General features: G+C 53.7%; 1 protein-coding gene across 1 annotated transcript; it reads left to right on the plus strand.

Annotated features, from left to right (window-relative positions):
* The first annotated feature begins 5676 nt into the window (after positions 1-5676).
* Positions 5677-22460, plus strand: LOC121153208 (alpha-1-antichymotrypsin-like). Its single transcript, XM_040975688.1, has 7 exons — positions 5677-6302; positions 7831-7902; positions 9934-10084; positions 10702-10893; positions 20244-20449; positions 21460-21610; positions 22263-22460. The coding sequence occupies exons 1-7, from the start codon at positions 5677-5679 to the stop codon at positions 22458-22460; spliced, it is 1596 nt and encodes a 531-aa protein (XP_040831622.1).

Consider the following 22460-nt stretch of genomic DNA (forward strand, 5'->3'; position numbering starts at 1 on the left):
CCAGACCTGTGTCCCAGGATGCTGTTTTGGGCCTGGTTTTGGCTGCTCTGTGTCCTTGGAAATGTGACAGCGACCTCCAGTGGCTGGTTTTCATGTGCACAGGGATCCCGAGGAAAGCTCCTTTCAGTTTTGTGATCATCTAAGAGCAATAAAGCCTTTGGTGGACTGGACGGTTCCCTCTTCCTCCCACACAGACATGCCTGCTGCTATCTGTATTTCTAAAACTCACAATGCCCTCCACCCTCCCAGACTCTGCCCTCAGTGTCGTTGGATTGGCCAGGGCTTCCTGAGTTAATGGTTCAGCTCACCTGGACCTCGTCCTTGGGCCCAGGAGGGAATTCTGCTGTCCTAAGTCTTGTTGTTGCTTTACTAGTTCAAGTTGCACACTCTCCCTTCCCCTACACACCTGTTCTGGCACCTGCTCAGGCGTAGGGGACCCTGATCTGGAACAGGTATGGCACAGGCCCTGGAGCCCATGCTTCTGTTGTCCAGTGTGTGTGTGTTGGGAGGGTGATGTGTTGTGGTGGGAACCACAGGCTGGTAGCCCACAGTGTCCCCTGTGGGAAAGTCTTCCTTCTGACCAGGAGCTTTTCCCTGCAGACAGATGTAGCAATGGGAGACACGAGCAATAAATGAGTTCCTTCAGTAAAAGCAAGTACATGGTACCCCCTCAGCAGCTGGTGCCTGTTTTAATTAGCCCTTTGTAGAGATGAAGAAACCGAGTAGTGAACTTGCTCTTTTCCCAGGCTGCACACCCACCAGCTAGGTTGTCACTGCAGCCTGCATGGTACCACAGGAGCCCTCTTAACCCCATGGTCACTCTGCCCCTGAAGAGGTCCACAGCAATTGGCCCGCAGGGCACTGACCATTACCTGAGCTGTTAGATCTGAGATGAGGCTCTGGAAGCTGCTTGGCTAGCCCAGCTCAGTGTAGGAAGGCTTCCTGGAGGAGCTGACTGCTGGGCTGTGCTCAGGAGAGGAACAGAAAGGGGTCAGGTGAAGGAGTTGGTGAATGTTGCAGGCAGAAGGGACAGGGCAGTGTTCAGAGAGGATAGAGAGAAGCTGGGTGGCCTCAGGGTTCACGGGACAGGGTCTGTGGGAAAGAGGGGTCTGGGTTGGGGCAGGAGAAAAGAGAGGTGCTGGAATGCCTGGACCCTGATAAGCACAGGGGAAAGGCTCCCTGAGTGTAAGAATGGTGCGAGCAGATTCACACTCTCAAGGTTAGCAGGTGGGGCCATGGGCCAAGGCAGCACCTGCAGCACCTATCCCATATGGAGTTCAGCTGCTCTGTTTTCAATCCATACCCTTCCAATCAGCTGAAGAGAGCACCTGGAGGCACCCCAGTTCTTGGTCCCTGTCACTCATGTGGCACATCACGGCAGAGGTGCAGGCTCATGGATTCAGCTTTCCTGCCATGGAAGCCTTTGCAGAATTCAGTCAGAAGATGGAAGGGGTTTTTTTTTTGTGTGTGTGTGTGTGTGTTGTGTGTGTGTGTGTGTGTGTGTGTGTGTGTGTGTGATTCTGCCTTTCAAATGAATAAACCACGGAAGGATGAAAGAGACAATGAAGGGGAGCTGGTGAGGGCAATGGGGCAGATGCGTATTATGGGGCAACCGGAGGGCACTGCCACAGGGAGCCTGGGCTGGGGAGGCACGGTGCAGGTGCAGGCAGCTCTGACCAAGAGACAAGCTTGAGTTCTGGGGGACAGGAGAGGGAAAGCTGCCCCCACAGGGAGGAGTGGTTCACAGGAGAGTTGGAGAGAAAGAAATAGCATCGGTGTAGGACTTACCAATAAACATCTGTGGAACACAGGAAGGCCAAGGAAAGGCAGAGATGTCACAAAGCCCACACACATGGCAGAAGAAAAGCTGGCACAGCTTTGCAGTCCATGGCTCCTCCTAAACTCCACTCTTGTCCCAGGCTCTGGATGTGTAGGGGAAAAACTGATTCTAGTCCACCTCCTGCTGCAGCATCCAGACAGCAGGAAGTAAGGAGGGGTGCCAAGGAAGAAACCACACACAGACGGGTGCAGGGCCCTGGGCACTCTGCTTGAAGGACCCGACTCCCCTGGGGATGCACTGAGGATGCAGAATCTGAAATAGAGGGCCTGGGTGGAGCCAAAAGATGTTTCATTACTTTTTAAAAATACTCCTTCTGTGTTTAGGAGGCAGGGAGACAGAGGTCTAGAGAGCTCTTCCACCCACTGGCTCTTGCCCTACCTGTTGCAGTCACTGAGAACAGAACCCAGCTACTTCATCCGGGTCTCCCCATGAGTGGCAGAGGCCCAAGTCCTAGAACCTCACCTGCTGCCTCCCAGGATGAGCATCAACAGAAAAGAGAATGCAGATTGGAGACCAGACCCACGTACACTGATGTTGGACAAGACATCCCAGCTGGGTGATAGAAAGGAGGGTGACAGTGGGCCATGTGTTTGCCTTCCTCACCATCATCCCCAGGTGCTTGTGTCCCTGGCTGACACTGTGAGTAGAGCAAGGAAAAGGGCAAAGCTCTCTTTCTCATGCTAAGGGCATTTCTGCAACACCACACACTCCCGAGTTTCTTCCTGCTTCCTTTCTGGTCTCAGCAACACGATGGGTGGGGGTGGGGGGAACGGTGGTCCCATAGGCACTGCAGAAAAAGTAATGGAAATAGATTACCGAGTCTCGAGGTTCCCAGCCACAGCAACCAGCAGTCCAAGCATGAGGGACAGCTGGATGCTCAGCTAGCGCCATCCCACACGAGCTGGGTCACTAGTCCCTCTGTACTCATTCAGACCCTCAGCCCACTGCCTTCCACCAGGCACCCAACTGGGGTGGCTGAGCCACCACGCAGATGGAGGCTAGCTTCTGGCACAGGGTAGTCAAGGTAGGTTCACTCATAACCTGCCACCTATACATGGATTCATCAGAGACGGAAGTGCTTTGGTCTGTGAGCTTGGTCTCCTGTTTCTCCAGGAGTCCATGTGAATGAAAAGCATAATCCACTCTGAAAACACTCAGAACCTGAAAAGTCAGGGGACACTAAGTCGGGGAGGGTGAAACCAAACTCTCACTGGTCAGCTGCCCTACTTACTAAGTATCCTACTGAGAGGACCAATCAGAATCTACCATCCAGTTCCCCTACATGGGTGGCACAGGCCCAACTCCACAAGCCTTCACCTGCTGTCTCCCAGCATGCTCATCAGCACAAACAAGAATCCACAACATACCCAGGCACTCCAATGCTGCACCAGGACATCCCAGCTGGGGTGAGAAAGGAGGGAGAAAGTGGGATACTGAGTCCACATTTCTAACCAGCCCCCCAGGTGCTTGTGGTCCCTGGCCCACACTGCAAGCAGAGCAAGGACAAGGGCTCGATCGGTCATACACAGGGCATTTCCGCAACACCACACACTCCCACGTTCCATCTTAGCTCATTTTGCCAAGCTCACAAACATAATGGCGACGAGCAGACGGTCAAGGTCCGTGGACTCTGACTAGAAAATTTGGCAAGAGATTGCTGACTCAGGAGGTCAACTTCCCGCAGCAACCCTGCATCCCAGGGACAGGTGGGGACACCCAGCCAAGCACCATCCCACGCTAGCTGGGTCACTAGTCCCTCTGCTCTCATTCGGCCCCACAGTCTATACCTTCTACCAGGCACACACCTAGGGCTGCCCGAGTCACAAGACACAAGCACACCAGTTCCTAGGAAGGGCAGCCATGGATCATCTCACTTCTGCCCAAGCCAGGACTCACTGGGGATAAAAATGGGCTTTGGTCTGTGTTCCCCTCTGCTTCTCCGGGAGTCCATGTGAATCAAATTTCACTCTGAAGAGACTCAGAGCCAGAACAGACAGGGGCTCCCAAGTCAGGGAGAGTGAAACTGAACTCTCACTGGTTGCTGCCCTACTGACTAAGTACCCTACTGAGCGGGGCCAATCAGAATCAAGCAGAGCTGACAGCTGGAGTTGCAGCTCCACACTGCCACGACGTGTTGGCCAATGACAGATGACACAAAAGCAGGCCTGCCCGTGAGAGTATCATGAGGCTGAACCCCCCTAGTCCCTTCACTTGCCACTTTTACATCCAGGGTTGCTCTCATGTACCTGTGCTCAGCAGGTGCAAGGACAAGACACAGCATTGCCACCAGGCAGAATCACACCACGCCCAGCTAGGAATGGGGAACCACTCCTGCACTTTCAGAACACACATGTCTGTGTTTGTGAACAGAGACGGAGCGTCAAGGCCAGAAGCAGTGCCATTTTGAAACACACCAACGAGGTAGTTGGGCCCTCTCACGGGAGCATTTCCTGTGCCTTTTGCACATTTTCCATCAGTTCTCCATGTTCCTCAGTGAGTCTTTCTTCAGTAGAAAGCACATTAACAGGACAGTCTCTTCCGTCCGTCTTTCTTTGAATGGGACAAACAGGTCCAGGGTTCTTCCCACCATCGGGTGGTTCCCTTGGACCCAGAAGCCCAGCTTACTGGAAACTTGTCCTGACTATTTCCAGTCAGAGAAGACTGTGTGGGTTGCCTTTGACAACATTTCCTCACCCAGGGGCAGAGTTCACAGTCAGGACAAATAAGAGCTGGCCCCCAGGCAAAGGCAGCACTCCCTGTAGGAGCCTCTCTCAGTGCTGTGGGCCCAGAGCAGGTGAGTCTCCCTGGGATTTGGGGGCTGTTGGGGTTCTAGGCTGTGACTCTGGGCTTATGTCCTGAGAGCGATGGCACAGGAATTGAGGAACCAGGTTCAGGGCCCAGAGCTGGTGGCAAGAGACAGTCCTGGGGCTGCCACTGAGTGTGCTACACCTTTCCAAAGACGTGGTCACATCAACCTGCTTATAGAGAAGCAGCTGGACCAGGAGCTGCCCTGTCCTGAGCGATGGTCCTCCTGGCCTCCAGGCAGAGGCAGCCCTGAAAACCACCAGCTCTCCTGCCATTTTCTTCCTCTTTCTGCAGTGAGACTGACAACTCACTGTAATGTCCTGTATCAGGGTGAGGGCTTGCATAAGGAGGTGTCACAGCAGCCAAGGAACCAGTTGGGGGCTGTAAGAACTGTCTGCCAGCCTGGATCAGGGACACTCAGCTGCCTTCTGGGTTTTCTGTGAAGAAACCAGACTGGCCCAGGGTACCTCCCTGGGATGGTCTGTCCAGCACCACATGACCAGTTGACTAGAGCTGGGAGAGGTACCACGGTGGGTTCAGTGCATCCACTTTCTCTTCGACCAAAGTTAGCAAGGATAATGGGTGGTGTGGAGAAATGGAGAGACTTAAAGAAAGGGGCATCCCTGACCATGCGGGAGAGAGGAGGACATGACACTCAACCTCACAACTTTGGGACTTCAGAGCCAGTGGCAACCATCACTGCTATCCATGATTCCTTGTCGCGTAAGCAGCCTCAGCTTGAGCAAGCCTGGTCCTTTCTGTATGCTCAGTTTCTGGATCAAGGAGAAATGGCCACAATCACAGCACAAGCACATCAAAGGGGTGGGGAAAACCAAATATAACCATGTCTCTCAGTTCCCCAGACAGACATCTCGCCTAGGGAATTACGAAGTCACAAGGGGTGGGGACCCATGCACTGGCCGGATGGTGGGGTGTGGGTGTGGGAAGAAGGCAGCAAGAGGCACACTGGCACCTCCTGCACTAGAAACATGAAGCTGTTTTGTTGCTTTGCAGAGTTCAGAGCAGACACAATGTCAGCCCTCCTGCTGCTGGGGCTCCTCGTGGCCACGCTCTGCCCAGCTGTCCTCTGCCACCCAGTGGCCACAGCTGTCCCTCAGGATGCCCGCCGGGAGGACACAGCTGATGCGACACGCCTGGTGGGGCTGGTCTCCAGCAATGCTGACTTTGCCTGCAGCCTCTACAAGCAGCTGGCCTTGCTGAACCAGGACAAGAACATCATCTTCTCCCCACTGAGCATCTCCACTGCCCTGGCCTTCCTGGCCCTGGGGGCCCGTGACTCCACACTCACGGAGCTCCTCCAAGGCCTCAAGTTCAACCTCACTGAGCTGCCCGAGAAGGAAATCCACCAGGGCTTCCAGCAGCTCCTGCTCACCCTGCGCCAGCCCCAAGAGCAGCTGCAGCTCAACCTGGGCAATGCGCTCTTTGTTGGCTTGAAGCTGCTTCCGGACTTCGAGAAGGGCGCCCAGGAGCTGTATGCTGCCGAGGCCTTTGACACCAACTTCCAGGACACGGCCACTGCCAAGAAGTTCATCAATGACCATGTGGCTGAGAAAACCCAGGGCAAAATCATGGACCTGTTTGACAGCCTTGACTCAGACACAGTGATGGTCCTGGTGAATTTCCTCTTGTTCAAAGGTGAGTGCTCACCTCGGGGTGCTAAGCTGCTCAGACGTTGGATTCTGACTGTACAGGGTTACAGAGTTCTCTCTTACTGCCTTCTGGTGTCCAGCTGTACTAGTATCAGAAGCCTAGAGTGCACCTGCCCAAGCATAGGTCCTGGAGCCATGGAATTGGCGCCTGCTCTGACCCACTGCAGTTGAGGTTGCCAGGACACTATTGAAGCAAAGTAGGGTGCTGTGTTCTGAATGGAGCACCAGGAAAATGCTCCCTAAGGCCCTCCAGGGCAGGCAGTAGCAGCCAGCTCCTCCTTGGCAGTTCAGTAGACACATGCCTGACACCCCTGGCCCAATGTACTTGTGCATCTCTGGCTCCCACAGGCCGGATGGGCTCTGCCCAGCATGGGACACCTTTGTCTGCAGAGCATCCTGGCAGGGCAAGAGCCAATGTCACCGGGGAAGACATCCTCAAGAAGCCTACCCTGACAAATGTGCTCCCACGCAGTAGAGATACGTCAGAACAGTGGCCAGGCAAGCCTACGCATACCAGCTGGAGGCATAGTCAGAGTTGCTGCTTCCTGAGTCCAAGAAAGCATCCCAATGCCCGGTGCCTGGGATGGGAGACAGGGGCCGGGCACCTCAGCTACAGGATCTGTGGCAGGTCTCAGCTGGTCTTTCACAGTCCCTTGACGTGCATGCATCTCGGGCAGGAGCTGAGGTCCCACAGCTGGCATTTCTTACACCCTTGCTTGGGCACACCCAGTGTCCCACCTGCTAAGATGACCCATGTGTCTGTGAGTTTCCATTCTCATGGTCACTCCCACTCTGATTTCCTTCTTCTAGGGGCTTCTGCAGCTGCATGTTCTCCTCTGTCTGACCCTGCCCCATGGGGAGCTTAGCTTCTTTCCTGCATTTGCACTCAGAGGACTTGCAGGCCACTTTCAGAAGGCCCCACCCTGCAATGCCAACGATGCTAGATGCTGTTCTCTCCACGGAGCCAGGAACATCCCATTCCATCCAGGCTCCAGGCAACCGCAGGCCCGTGTGCCCCTCTCACCCATTTATGCCAACCTTTGCCTTTCCCTTGCAACCTGTTGCAATATTCCTATGGATTCTTCAGCTAGCCAAGTGCCCAGGTCTCTATTGCATTTCACTGTCTACTCGCACATGTATGTTTTTCCTTCACACATACTCAAATTTTCTCCTTGTCCAGATAGTTCCTCTGGCTGGTGCTTGCTGAGTGGATGGATTCAGTCACCATTTCATTTGGGCATGATGGGCAGAGCTAACTCCTGGTAGTGTGACCCTGGCACTCACCTGGCCTCTCATGTTTGCTCTACTTTTAGCCAAATGGGAAACACCATTCAACCCTCTAAGCACCACCCCGTCCAAGTTCTACTTGAAGAAGGACAAGTGGGTAGACGTTCCCATGATGACCATCAGGCACTTGAAAACACCCTACTTCCGTGATGACGAGCTCTCCTGCACTGTGGTGCAGCTCAACTATGTGGGCAACGCCAGCGCCTTCTTCATCCTCCCGGATGAGGACAAAATGCAGGAGGTGGAAGCCAGCCTCTCGCTGGCGACCCTGAAGCGCTGGAGAGACTCGGTGCAGACTGAGTGAGTATCCTCAGGAGGCAGAGCTCTGAATGACCACCTCTGCTCTAGCCAATGCTATGCTGATTCATGCCTTGGTCTCAGTCATGGCTGGGTATGGAGGCACAGAGGCAAGAGATCCTGGGATAATGATGCTGCCCAGTGGCTTTGTGTCGAGGTGTGAGCATTTGGCATGGATGTGGGGTCCATCAGCCTCCATCAGGGTGTCTGGCTTCCAGTCCCAGTTCCATTTCTGATCCTGCTTGCTGCCGATGCACAGCCTGGGGTACAGCAGGTGATGCCTCAAGTCACCACATCTCTGCCACCCACCTGGAGAGCTGTCTGAGTTCCAAGCTCTCAAAGGTGCGAGATAGTCTAGCCACTGGTTCACTCCCCAAACGTAGTCATTCCAAATAGGATGACATCAGACTGTGCAGGGCCTCCTCTGGCTCCAGTGTGCTCTGAGTCATGGGGAACCTTGAACACAACACTCAGCTCTCTGGATGGTTGAGCTCGGCTGAGAGAGACGGGAGGACTCTACACCAAGGGGGAGGAGAGACAGGCTCTGGAGCTCTGTACCAGCCACCAAAAGCACTCATTCATTCATTCATTCATTCATTCAGCATCTGTTGAGTGGATAACAGAGTACCTACTGCTTCATTGATGCTAACTGGGATGCTGAGGACCTATTGGCAAATAAGACATAATGTGTGCTGTCCTATGGAGCTCCACCAGAGTGAGGAGAGCCACAGGAGGTAGCCTGGCCGCTAGGAGCTCATGCTGCAGGGGTAGCTCGAGGTGGGGAGAGCAGCCTTGCACTTCCAGTGTCTGGACAGTCTCTGGAGGTTGTCCTCAGGGAAGGCCATGAAGGGAGAATTCTAGATACTTCTGTGGGAGGAGACATGAGCTGACTGCTTGTACCACACCTCTCAGTGGTGGGTCCTGGGCAGCTGTGTGGGGTTCAGTCATGAGTCTTGTAGTCATGAGACTTGTAGGGCCATACCCAAGGCTCTGTCCCAGGCCTTCACTCTGCTTCTCCAAATGGTGCAGCCTCCTACTGCATGGGAACAGGTCCTCCCATGCCTCTGTTCTTCTAGGCTCATTCTGGGCATCTGGGGTGTCATGGATGTGGAAGTTATTTGCTCATCTCAAGAGAAGACATCATGTGACAATCACTGGAGCCTTCAGCCCCATCCCAACTTTTGTATGGGCCCCTCATCTCGTTCCTCAGGACACCCCTTAACCGGATTCCTCCCCTTCCCATTTATTTACCAGCACAACCCCCAGACTCTTGCTTCTAGCACAAAGTACCTGCTGATGACAACAAGTGTCCATGTGAGAGAGGAGTGCAGGTGGGAGATGCCACCTCTTACCCCCAGAGGACACAGCCCTCTCTGCAGGCAGCCTGTTTCAGGCTCTGGACACTGCACCCTAGCTGGGAAGCCACACTCCCAGGGAGGCGAAAGGGAAACTGGGAATGAAGATATTTTCAAGACCCCAATGCCATCCTAGCACCAAGGAACTCCTCAACAGCTCCCACCCCTCTCCACCCCCTGCCATGAACAGCTGAATCCTCTACCTCTCCCGTGCCTGAACTATCCCCCTCTTGCTTCCCAGCCTTTCTGCCCTCTCCCTCATTCAGCTGGCTCCTTCCCTCCATTAGGACACTCCTCCAGTCCTCCTCCTGCTGCAGGACACCGACCATGGCCCAGGCAGCAGCTTGCTGGGCAGTCAGAGAGGCTGCTCTGGCTCCGTCTCTCACAGCAGAGTCCCTGCTGAGGCACAGGCATCTCGTGGTATGCTGTGACCTGGGGACAAGGGGAAGGCCAGGCTCAGGCATGGCTCAAGCCCAGCCCTGGCTCCATGCCCATGTGGACACTCACAGATAAGGACAGATAATGGAGTCATCAGGGCAGTATTTGATACACGGGAGAGTAAAACATGGGAAAAGGTGAGAGGGCTTGGAGTGTGTGGACTGGGAATGCCTACGGTTCAAGATGGGGGCAGGCAGGTCATGGCCTGAGTTGCACTCCTGTGCTGTCCCTTCTTTCCTAGATGGTTTCAAGAACTCAAACTGCCCAAGTTCTCCATCTCCAGTGACTTCAACCTGAAAGACATCCTTCCCAGGCTGGGCGTCAGGGAAGCCTTCACCACGCAGGCTGACTTCTCTGGAATCACAGGGCACAGGAACCTGGCGCTCTCCCAGGTGAGCCTCACAGCTCGGGATGTCCATGGCTCACTCTGACCTTGACCGCTGCCTTGAGCTTGATGCACCTTCAGGGAGTTGTAGTTTTGCCCCACCGTCTAACATATCTCATTATTCACCCTGACTCCCTGAGAACCCTACAAGCTCAGGAAGGTTCCTCTGTGCCAGGCACAACATGCCCTAGCTGCATGTTTGTTCTTAGTATTAGGCATCTGCAAGGAGCACCTCACACTCCACAGTTAACTGCTCACAGTGAGCAAAATACAACTCTAACCCATCCAGTGTCCACACGTGAGATGGCGGAGGGATTGTGGGTGATAATTCTTGGCTTTCTAGGCAGGAAGTGGTGACATGTAATCATGACGTTAGGGCTGGAATCAGACACAGGCCTGAATCAAGGACAACATTCTAGTGACCTGTGTGATGCTGGGCACATTGCTCGCAGCTCTGCCCCACGGCTAGCCCCTCTGTGCATGGTGATGGTGCCGAGGCAGCACACAGGGGCTGGGAGGAGCAAGCGGTGGGTGGCACCCTGTGTTGTATTCTGGGAAGGCCAGGTAGGTGATACCTGTGACCCACCCCATCTTCATTGAACAATACTCTCATGTCCCCAACAGGCAGTCCACAAGGCTGTGCTTGATGTGGCTGAGAACGGCACTGAAGCAGCTGCCGCCACTGGATTCTTGATGATTAAAGTCTCTGCATTGGAAGGCCTCACTGTGCATTTTGACCGGCCCTTCCTGGTAGCCATCGTCTCCACTAACCCACCAAGTATCCTCTTTCTGAGCAAAGTCACCAACCCCTTGCAAGCCTAGAGCTCCCTGCTGGATGGCAGGAAGCACAGCTGTGGTTTGGGCCTCAGGGTATAGCCAGACCTCCTTGCCCCAGGAGGCTGTGCTGTGCCCGGCTGTGTCAGGCCCTGCTGTGTCCTTGTGAAGGTGACAGTGACCTTGAGCATGGTGGCTGCATCTGCACAGGGAGTCTGTTGATGGATCCTTCTGGAAGTGTCTAGGTCTCCTGAGAACAATAAACTTTCTTCTGTGCACTGGGTACTTCCCTGTGTCTTCCTACACCGACATGCCTGTTGCTGCCTGTGGCCTAAAACCCACTGTACCACCACCCTCCCAGGCTCTACCCTCAGCATCAGCAGTTGGCCAGGGCAGCCTGAGCTGACAGCTTGGCTTACCTGTGCCTCTGGCCCAGGCATGGGAGGGAATCCTTCTTTCCTAAGGCTTGTTACTGCCACCCTGATTTGAGTGGTGCAGTTTCTCTCTCCCCAAACACCTGCTCTGACACCTGCTGCTGCACAGGGACTCCTGGCCCTGACAGCATGAGGCACAGCCCTTGGAGCCCACACAGCTGCTTCTGCATTCGAGAGAGAGTGTGTGATTGTGTGTGTGTGTGTGTGTGTGTGTGTGTGTGTGTGTGTGTGTGTGTGTGTGTGTGTGTGTAATGGCAGGGATATCCTCTGGTGGGTTTTCACTGCTGCTGTCCCTCAGCATCCCCTTTGGAGAAGACTCCCTTCAGAGAACAGGATCTTTCCTGACATACACAAGGTGGCACTGGGAAGACATGAGCAATAAATGAGTTCCTGCAGGAAAGCCACCACATGCTAGCCCTCTCAGCAGCTGGTGCATGTCCATTGTATAGATGAGGAAACCGAGATACTGAAATTGGTGCTTGCACCAGAGTGCACACCCACCAGCTAGGTTGTCACTGCAGCCTGCATGGTGCCAGAGGAGCCCTCTTAACCTGTGGTCACTCTGCCCATGAAGAGGTCCACAGCAATTGGCCCTCAGGGCACTGACCATTACCTGAGCTGTTAGATATTCAGATAAGAGTCTGGAAGCTGCTTGGCACAGTCCAGCTCAGTGTAGGAAGGCTTCCTGGAGGAGGTGACTGCTGGGCGGGGCTCGGGTTAGGAGTACAGGAGGTCAGGTGAAGGGGTCAGTGAAGGTTGCGTGTAGAAGGGCCAGTGCGGGATGCTGCTGACAGAGAAGCAGGGCGGTCCCAGGCTTCAGTGCAGAGGTTCTGCAGGAAGGAGTGGTCTGGGCTGAGGCAGGGGAAAGGAGTGGGGATTCTGAAATGTCCGGGCACTGTCACGCATTCGGGAATGCCTTCTTGATTTTAAGTATGATATGAGCAGATTCAAACATGATGTTGGCGGTTGGGGCTGTGGGCCTAGTTACCACCTGTAGCACCAGCATGCCAAATACAGTCAGGGTTACTCTGCTTCTAGTCACTTCCCTTCAAATGAGCCCAGGAGAGCAGTGGGAGATGCCCAATGCTTAGACCCTGCCACCCATATGGGGTACCTCGACAGAGCATGAGCAGTGTCCAGGCTAGGCCTCTCAGCAGGTGCCTCGTTGTCCCTGGTCACTGGCTGCATACCCAGGAGCAGGACAGGTATGTGGGGTGGAGCTGCCCTCACTGGAGTGGGGCTCAGAACCCCGCTGTGCCTGTGGGAACACATCTCACCTCTTCCTGCTGTTTCCTTCACTGTGACAGAATCCTCCCCTCTGTCTCCATTGAGCTTTGAGGATTGCAAGGTTTGTATCAAAAGGAAAGAAAAAGACTTACTGGGCAGCAACATGGTAGTTTATATGCAAAGCCTCTGCCTGCGTGACTAGCATCCCATTTGTGTGCCTGTTTGAGTGCCAGTTGCTCCACTTCCTATCAGTTCCCTGATTAGCTCTGGGAAGGCAGTGGAGATACTATGGGTCTTTTGCCAAAGCTCCCATGTAGAAGATTCTGAGGAAATTACTGGTTCTTGGTTGAGATCAGCTAATTTCTGGTTATTGCATTCTTTTTTTTTTGGTGATTGCATTCTTTAGGTGAGTGAGACAGCTGGTGGAAGATCTTTCTCCGTCTATCTCTCTCTCTCTGTGAATCTGCAATCTGCACCAACACAATGGCTCAACAGCTAAATCCTAACCTTCAAGCACCAGAAACACATTAGTGCATTGGTTCACATCCAAGCTGCACCACCTCCTATCATCTCCCCGTTTATGACCTGGGAAAGAAGTAGATGATGGTCCTAAGTCTTGGGAATCTGCACCTGCATGGCTAGCATGGAAGAAGAAGCTCATGACTCTTGGCTTAAGTCACATAAGCTCATGCCATCGTGACCATCTGGGAGTGAACCAGTGGATTGAAGATTTTTATGTCTTATAATCTCTCTATAAATATGATAATTGCAATATAAAAAATCCTTAAAAATATTTGCCTTTCAAATCGACAAATATTTTAAAGACAGACTATAAAACTTGATTCCTAAGGTAAAGAGACAGAGATCTTCCATCCATGGTTCACTACCCAATGGTTAGGGCTTGGCCAGGTCAAAGACAAGAGGAGGAAATCCTTGTGGGACTCTCATCTGTGTGGCAGGGACCCAGGCACATGAGCCATCTTCCTCTGCCTTCCCTGCAAGAGCAGGCAGCTGGCTGTGAAATGGAGCAGCCAGGCCCAGCAAGTGCTGGGATATGGGATGCCAGCATCATGGTCCTTGGCTTAACCCTCCTTGGCATGGCGCAGGTCCTGGCTGAACTCTTAGGCATCAAGAGCAGAGCAACCATGATCACCATCACCGATGCTACGGGGCCTTGTCAGCTGGAGGAATATGGACAATCCAACTAAGAACTGGAAGGCTGGAAGATTTCCACTTAGTGGCATTGTGGTCAGGTTGTACCAGCTGTGCTGGGGGTGTCAGAATCCTTCCATGTCTGCCTTTTCCGAGTGCACAGCGGCAGGTGGGGAACATGATGCTGCCTGAGTCATTTAATGCTGTCCCAGTTCCCAGTGACACAGCACACTCACCTAATCTCACACAGCAGTGACCCAGGACCAGGGGCAGGAGGGGCTGAGGCCTGGCACATGGGCTCTGCAGTTCTCATCACATGTCCACATTCCATCTTAGCTCATTTTCCAAGCTTACAAACATCAAGTTCCCATCAGGGCTGTGGAACCTGAGGGACTGCCTCGGGCTGAAAGGGGCGAGGAGGCAGCAGCCTTCAACTCACACCAGGAGCCCACCCTGCTCCTGCCAGGCACCCCACGGCCAGCCACCCACCACATCTAGTCCAGGACCCAGCCTAGCGACAGGCAGGCTGCTGTCTCTGTAGGATGGTGAGGAATGGGAATAACTTTCTTTTTTTTTTTTCAAGGTTTATTTTTATTATGTTTTTATTATTGGAAAGGTGGATATACAGAGAGGAGAGACAGAGAGGAAGATCTTCCGTCCGATGATTCACTCCCCAAGTGAGCACAATGGCCGATGCTAGGATGATCCGAAGCCAGGAGCCTCTCCAGGTCTCCCTCGTGGGTGCAGGTTCCCAAAGCTTTGGGCCGTCACGACTGCTTTCCCGGGCCACAGGCAGGGAGCTGGAAGGGAAGCGGGGCTGCCGGGATAGAACCGGCACCCATATGGGATCCTGGGCATGCAAGGCGAGGACCTTAACAACTTGCGCAATTGCGCCAGGCCTGGGAATAGCTTTCTTTTCAAGAATCAAGAGCCAGTCACAGGACCAGCATACAGGCTCAGTTGGCTAATGCTCCAGTTGCAAGTGCTGGGATCTCAAGTGGGCACAAGCTCCTGTGGGGGCCACTCCACTGCTTGTCACTGGGGAAAGCACTGGAGGATGGCCCAAAGCCTTGGGACCTTGCACCCATGTGGGAGACCTGGAGGAACACCTGGCTCCTGGCTTCCATCTGCTCAGCTCCAGCTGTTACACCATGTGGGGAGTGAACCAGTGAACAAAAGAACCTTCTCAAAGTCTCCATATCTTTATAAATCTGCCTTTCCAATAAAATGAAAGAAATCTTACTTTGAGAACAAAGAGCAATGCCCAGTGGTGAGTTCATGGGTTTGTCCCTAGTTTGGTTTCCCCTAAGCCTCTCTCCCAACTCCATCATTGAACATTGTGGTCTCTGTGCACCTGGATAAGTCAAATGGCTTTGAAATTGGAAGCGAGATGTGCCCCAAAGAACCCTATTCCTGCAGATCAAAACAGAATAGGTTTTGCTGAGAAAAATGCAGAGTAAAAGGATGTGGAAGCTACACAGTGGCCCGGTGCTGCTCATGGTGAAACACCCATTCTTTGGGACAGTCAACCTCACTTGGCCCTACGGGCATTTTGTGAGAAAGCCCACGTGTATGGCAGACAAGAGCACGCCCTGTCTTGAAGTCCATGGTGCCTTCTCACTCTGCCCTTAGCCCAGACCCTGGCTGTGTGGGAGCCCGCTCCTGTGGCCACAAGACAGCAGGAAGTGGTGAAGGATACCAAGCAAGAAACTACACAGACAGTTTCAGGGTCCCGGGCACTCTGCCCTGAAGGGCCCAGCTCCCCTTGATAAGTTGAGGATGCAGGTTCTGAATCAGAGGGCCGGCTGGGGCACCAAGATTGCATGACACTTTTGAAAACACTATTTGTGTATTTGGAAGGCAGGGAAAGAGAGAGATCAAGGGAGAATTTCTCTCTGCTCCCTCTTTCCCATCTCTTAGCACAGCTGGGGCTGGGCCAGGCTGAAATTGGAACCCAGGAAATCAATCCGGGTGCCCCACATGGATGGCACAGGCCCAACTCCACAAGCCTTCACCTGCTGCCTCCCAGCATGCTCATCAGCACAAACAAGAATCCACAACATACCCAGGCACTCCAATGCTGCACCAGGACATCCCAGCTGGGGTAAGAAAGGAGGGAGAAAGTGAGATACTGAGTCCACATTTCTAACCAGCCCCCTAGGTGCTTGTGGTCCCCGGCCCACACTGCAAGCAGAGCAAGGACAAGGGCTCGATCGGTCATACACAGGGCATTTCTGCAACACCACACACTCCCACGTTCCATCTTAGCTCATTTTGCCAAGCTCACAAACATAATGGGGGCGAGGAGAGGGTCAAGGGCCCCTGGACTCTAACTAGAAAATTTGGCAAGAGATTGCTGACTCAGGAGGTCAACTTCCCACAGCAACCCTGCATCCCAGGGACAGGTGGGGACACCCAGCCAAGCACCATCCCACGCTAGCTGGGTCACTAGTCCCTCTGCTCTCATTCGGCCCCACAGTCTATACCTTTTACCAGGCACACACCTAGGGCTGCCCGAGTCACAAGACACAAGGACACCAGTTCCTAGGAAAGGGCAGCCATGGATCATCTCACTTCTGCCCAAGCCAGGACTCACTGGGGATAAAAATGGGCTTTGGTCTGTGTTCCCCTCTGCTTCTCCGGGAGTCCATGTGAATCAAATTTCACTCTGAAGAGACTCAGAGCCAGAACAGACAGGGGCTCCCAAGTCAGGGAGAGTGAAACTGAACTCTCACTGGTTGCTACCCTACTGACTAAGTACCCTACTGAGCAGGGCCAATCAGAATCAAGCAGAGCTGACAGCTGGAGTTGCAGCTCCACACTGTGCCACGACGTGTTGGCCAATGACAGATGACACAAAAGCAGGCCTGCCCGTGAGAGTATCATGAGGCTGAACCCCCTAGTTCCTTCACTTGCCACTTTTACATCCAGGGTTGCTCTCATGTACCTGTGCTCAGCAGGTGCAAGGACAAGACACAGCATTGCCACCAGGCAGAATCACACCACGCCCAGCTAGCGATGGAATGGGGAACCACTCCTGCACTTTCAGAACACACATGTCTGTGTTTGTGAACAGAGACGGAGCGTCAAGGCCAGAAGCAGTGCCATTTTGAAACACACCAACGAGGTAGTTGGGCCCTCTCACGGGAGCATTTCCTGTGCCTTTTGCACATTTTCCATCAGTTCTCCATGTTCCTCAGTGAGTCTTTCTTCAGTAGAAAGCACATTAACAGGACAGTCTCTTCCGTCTGTCTTTGGATGGAACAAACAGGTCCAGGGTTCTTCCCACCATCGGGTGGTTCCCTTGGACCCAGAAGCCCAGCTTACTGGAAACTTGTCCTGACTATTTCCAGTCAGAGAAGACTGTGTGGGTTGCCTTTGACAACATTTCCTCACCCAGGGGCAGAGTTCACAGTCAGGACAAATAAGAGCTGGCCCCCAGGCAAAGGCAGCACTCCCTGTAGGAGCCTCTCTCAGTGCTGTGGGCCCAGAGCAGGTGAGTCTCCCTGGGATTTGGGGGCTGTTGGGGTTCTAGGCTGTGACTCTGGGCTTATGTCCTGAGAGCGATGGCGCAGGAATTGAGGAACCAGGTTCAGGGCCCAGAGCTGGTGGCAAGAGGCAGTCCTGGGGCTGCCACTGAGTATGCTACACCTTTCCAAAGATGTGGTCACATCAACCTGCTTATAGAGAAGCAGCTGGACCAGGAGCTGCCCTGTCCTGAGCGATGGTCCTCCTGGCCTCCAGGCAGAGACAGCCCTGAAAACCACCAGCTCTCCTGCCCTCTTCTTCCTCCTCTTCTTCTTAATGGGAACTTCCAATAAATAGCTAACCGCAGGTGCCACAGGCCCTTCTCTTGACACAGTCCCTGCCTCAGGCTTCCTGTGCCACTGCTCCAGGGCTTGGTTGGAGCTGCTTCCTCCAGAATCTATTAGGAACAGACACCACCATCCCTCATTCACTGAGCTGCTCAACAGGCACAGGGCTGGCTGGTGAGGCTCACTAGCTTGAGGCAACTGGTTGCCATGACACAGCACCCGCAAGTGGCAAAATTGAAATCCCAGCCCTGGGCACAGAGACTGACAACTCACTGTAATGTCCCATATCAGGGTTGAGGGCTTGCATAAGGAGGTGTCACAGCAGCCAAGGAACCAGTTGGGGGCTGTAAGAACTGTCTGCCAGCCTGGATCGGGGACACTCAGCTGCCTTCTGGGTTTTCTGTCAAGAAACCAGACTGGCCCAGCATACCTCCCTGGGATGGTCTGTCCAGCATCACGTGACCAGTTGACTAGAGCTGGGAGAGGTTCCATGGTGGATTCAGTGCACACTGCTTCCTGTGGTTCTAAAGATGTCGGGAGTGGTGGAGAGATGAGGAGACTTAAAGAAAGGGGCATCCCTGACCACGCGGGAGTGAGGAGGACATGACACTCAACCTCATAACTTTGGGATTTCAGAATCAGAGGCAACCATCGCTGCTATCCATGATTCCTTGTCGCGTAAGTGGTCTCAGCTTGAGCAAGCCTGATCCTTTCTGAAACAAGGAGAAATGGCCACAATAACAGTATAAACATTGGCCTGGCGCGGTGGACTAGCAGCTAAAGTCCTCACCTTGAAAACACTGGGATCTTGTATGGGTGTCAGCAATAATCCCATCAGCACCTCATCCATCCAGCTCCCTGCATGTGGCCTGGGAAAGCAGTTGAGGATGGCCCAAATCCTTGGTACCCAGCACCTCTTGGAGACCTGGAGGAATTTCCTGGATTTTAGTTTTGGATGAGTTCCGCACTGGTGGTTATGGTCACTTAGGGAGTGAATGATCATAAAGAAGATCTTCTGCTTTTTCTCTCCTGCTCTTTGTATATCTGACATTGTTATAAAAATAAAATCAACCTTTTCTTAAAAATTTCATACAAAGACATCAAAGAGGGAGAGGAAGCCCAAATATAACCATGTGTCACAGTTCCCCAGACAGGCATCTCGCCTAGGGAATTACGAAGTCACAAGGGGTGGGGACCCATGCACTGGGGTGTAGGTGTGGGAAGAAGGCAGCAAGAGGCACACTGGCACCTCCTGCACTAGAAACATGAAGCTGTTTTGTTGCTTTGCAGAGTTCAGAGCAGACACAATGCCAGCCCTCCTGCTGCTGGGGCTCCTCGTGGCCACGCTCTGCCCAGCTGTCCTCTGCCACCCAGTGGCCACAGCTGTCCCTCAGGATGCCCACCGGGAAGACACAGCTGATGCGACACGCCTGGTGGGGCTGGTCTCCAGCAATGCTGACTTTGCCTGCAGCCTCTACAAGCAGCTGGCCTTGCTGAACCAGGACAAGAACATCATCTTCTCCCCACTGAGCATCTCCACTGCCCTGGCCTTCCTGGCCCTGGGGGCCCGAGGCTCCACACTCACGGAGCTTCTCCAAGGCCTCAAGTTCAACCTCACTGAGCTGCCCGAGAAGGAAATCCACCAGGGCTTCCGGCAGCTCCTGCTCACCCTGCGCCAGCCCCAAGAGCAGCTGCAGCTCAACCTGGGCAATGCGCTCTTTGTTGGCTTGAAGCTGCTTCCGGACTTCGAGAAGGGCGCCCAGGAGCTGTATGCTGCCGAGGCCTTTGACACCAACTTCCAGGACCTGGACGCTGCCAAGAAGCTCATCAATGACCATGTGGCTGAGAAAACCCAGGGCAAAATCGTGGAGCTGTTTGACAGCCTTGACGATGATACCGTGATGGTTCTGGTAAATTTCCTTTTGTTCAAAGGTGAGTGCTCACCTCAGGATGCCCTATTGCCATTAAGATTCTCAGGGCACGTTCTATTCTGTCTTCCACTGGCCAGCCGTGCCAGAAGGCAAAAGACTAAAGAGGAGCTGCCTGTGCTTAGGGTACAGGAACCGTCAACTGCATCATTGCACTGCCCTTCCGCCTTGGGAGGTGCCAGGGCATGTCTGATCAGATCAGGGTGCTCTGTTCTGAGAGGAGAGGCAGGGAATTCTCTCCTGGACCCCTCCAGGGCAGGCAGGAGCAGCCACCTCCTTCTGCTAACAGGGCAGTAGATGCAGGCCTACCGCCCTTTCCCTCATTCACCTGGGCATCTCTGCCCAGCCTGGAATGCTGGTGTCTGCAGGGCATCCAGGCAGGGCGGGGTTTGTCACAGCTCAGACAGCCCACAACAAGCCTTTGCCAACAAAACTTATTCCCAATTAAAGAACACAGAGCACAAAGATGGCTAGGCAGGGCTTCCAGGTGCCCCCTGCAGGCAGATTCAGTTACTGCTTCCTGAGTCCAAGAAAGCATCCCAATGCCCAATGCCTGTTCATTCCCCAGATAACCCAGTGCTCATGCCTGTATTCCATGCCACTTAACAACCCTGGCCTGCATGGCTTTCTCTCACACCCACAACGTTTCTCCTAATCCAGGTATCACTGCTAGCTGGCTCTGAGTTAATGGATGCTGTCACCATTCAGGGATGCTGGCAGAGGTGAGCCTGGCACTCACCTGACCTATCACTGCTTGCTCTTTTTCAGCCCATTGGGAAAATCCCTTCGATCCCGATTTCACATACAAGTCCAGGTTCTACTTGAAGAAGGACAAGTGGGTGGATGTGCCCATGATGGAAAAGGAGAGATTCAACACACCCTACTTCCGTGATGACGAGCTGTCCTGCACTGTGGTGCAGCTCAACTACGTGGGCAACGCCAGTGCCTTCTTCATCCTCCCAGATGAGGACAAAATGCAGGAGGTGGAAGCCAGCCTGTCGCTGGAGACCCTGCGGCGCTGGAGAGACTCGGTGCAGACTGAGTGAGTGCCCTCAGGTGGCAGAGCTCTCCTTTTCAGCTCCCTCCCAGCCCCTTGGCGCCTTCTCCCCAGGGTCTCGGTGGTGACCTGGATGTTGAGGCACAGACAGGAGAGTGGAGTTCCTTTGCAGTAGCTTTGGATCAAGGTGTGGACATTTGGCATGGACACAGAATCCCACATCCTCTAACAACGTGCCTGGCTTCCTGTCCAGCTCTGCTTCCAGTCCAGCCTCCTGCTAACTCACAATCCCAAAGGCACAGGTGATGCCTCAAGATACAACATTGTTGCCACCCACAAGGGAGAGCTGTTTGATCTCTAAGCTCCTGACTTGAGCCTGACCCAACACGGGCCACTGCTGACATTTGTGGAATGAGGCAGTGGATACAAGAGCTGACTCCAATTATCACTCGATTCCCTTTCACTGTCTGTCTTCCCAAGAAATAGTGTTGTTTTCAAGAGTGGATGGTGTCAGACAGCGCGGGGACCTGAGGCCTCCTCTGGCTCCAGTGTGCTCTGAGTCATGAGGAACCTTGAACACAACACTCAGCTCTCTGGATGGTTGAGCTCGGCTGAGGGAGACAGGAGGACTGTGCTGCACCAAGGGGGAAGAGAGACAGGCTCTGGAGCCAGCTCTGTACCAGCCACCCACTGCACTCATTCATTCTTTCATTCATTCAGCATCTGTTGAGTGACTAATGAGCACCTACTAGGTGCTTGACACTAATTGAGATCCTGAGGACAGCTCAGCCAATGAGACACAATGTTCTCTGCCCTGCGAGCTGGGGAGAGACAAACAACACACACGCCCTAGCCCTGGCACCGTGGCTGTGTGGACACTCACAGATGAGAACAGATGATGGATGTGTTACGGTAGTAGTTGGGACCTGAGGGAGTAAAGCCATGGGGGAAAGGTGAGAGGTGTGGGGTGTGGGACTGGGAACACCCACATGGCCAGCTGGGGACAGGCAGGTCCTTTACCATACTGCACTCCAGTGTTGGCCCTTGTTTCTCAGATGGATCGCTCAACTCCACCTGCCCAAGTTCAACATCTCCAGTGAGTTCAACCTGAAAGACGTGCTTCCCCACCTGGGCATCAGGGAAGTCTTCACCGATCTGGCCAATTTTTCTGGAATCACAGAGGAGAAGAACATCAAGATCTCAAAGGTGAGGTTGCAAAACTGGGGACAGGCACAGCCTCCTCTGACTTTCACTGCTAAAGCAGACACATGTTCAGGAAGCCCTAGGTTTACACCGATATCTAATGCTGCGTGTAACCCCGCCAGCCGCTCTGGGACCCCCACCAACTCAGGAGAGTTCTCTTGGTCCAGTGTCCCATCTGGGACATAAAGTGCCATAGGATGATACAAGAGCTACCAGCAGGGGGCGTGGAAGTGATGTGCTGAGCATTAGACATCTGCACCCAGCATCTCACACTCCACTGTTGACTGTCCAGAGCAAGCAAGATAAAGGCCTCCCACTCAGGCTTCCCACCTGTAAAATGGGGGTGTGGGACAGTTAGTCCTTGACTCCAATGTGGTGCCTGGCCAAGCCGAAAGTGTTGACAGGTAATCACGACAGCTTTAGGTCTGGACTCAGACACAGGCCTGTTTGGGTCCCACATTTGGTGACTTTCATGACACTGAGACATCACTGTCAGCTCTCCCTGAAGGCTTGCTCTTCTTTGCGTGGAACTCTGCCAAAGCTGCATGAGGGGCTGGGAGGAGCAGGCCAGTGGATGACACCAGGTGTTGGGCCCCGGCATGGAGCTTTGCTGCAGCTCCATCCCTGGTGAATCACGCTCTCTTGTCCCCTACAGGCAGTCCACAAGGCTGTGCTTGATGTGGCGGAGAAGGGCACGGAAGCAGCTGCTGCCACTGGATTTGCATTTAGTCTAGATTCTCTACCTTTGGGGACCACTGTGCATTTTGACCGGCCCTTTCTCATAGCCATCGTCTCCACTAACCCACCAAGTATCCTCTTTCTGAGCAAAGTCACCAACCCCTTGCAAGCCTAG

This window comes from Ochotona curzoniae, unplaced genomic scaffold (assembly GCF_017591425.1).
Source record: "Ochotona curzoniae isolate NIBS_2020 unplaced genomic scaffold, NIBS_Ocur_1.0 contig_2688, whole genome shotgun sequence".
Taxonomy (NCBI): domain Eukaryota; kingdom Metazoa; phylum Chordata; class Mammalia; order Lagomorpha; family Ochotonidae; genus Ochotona; species Ochotona curzoniae.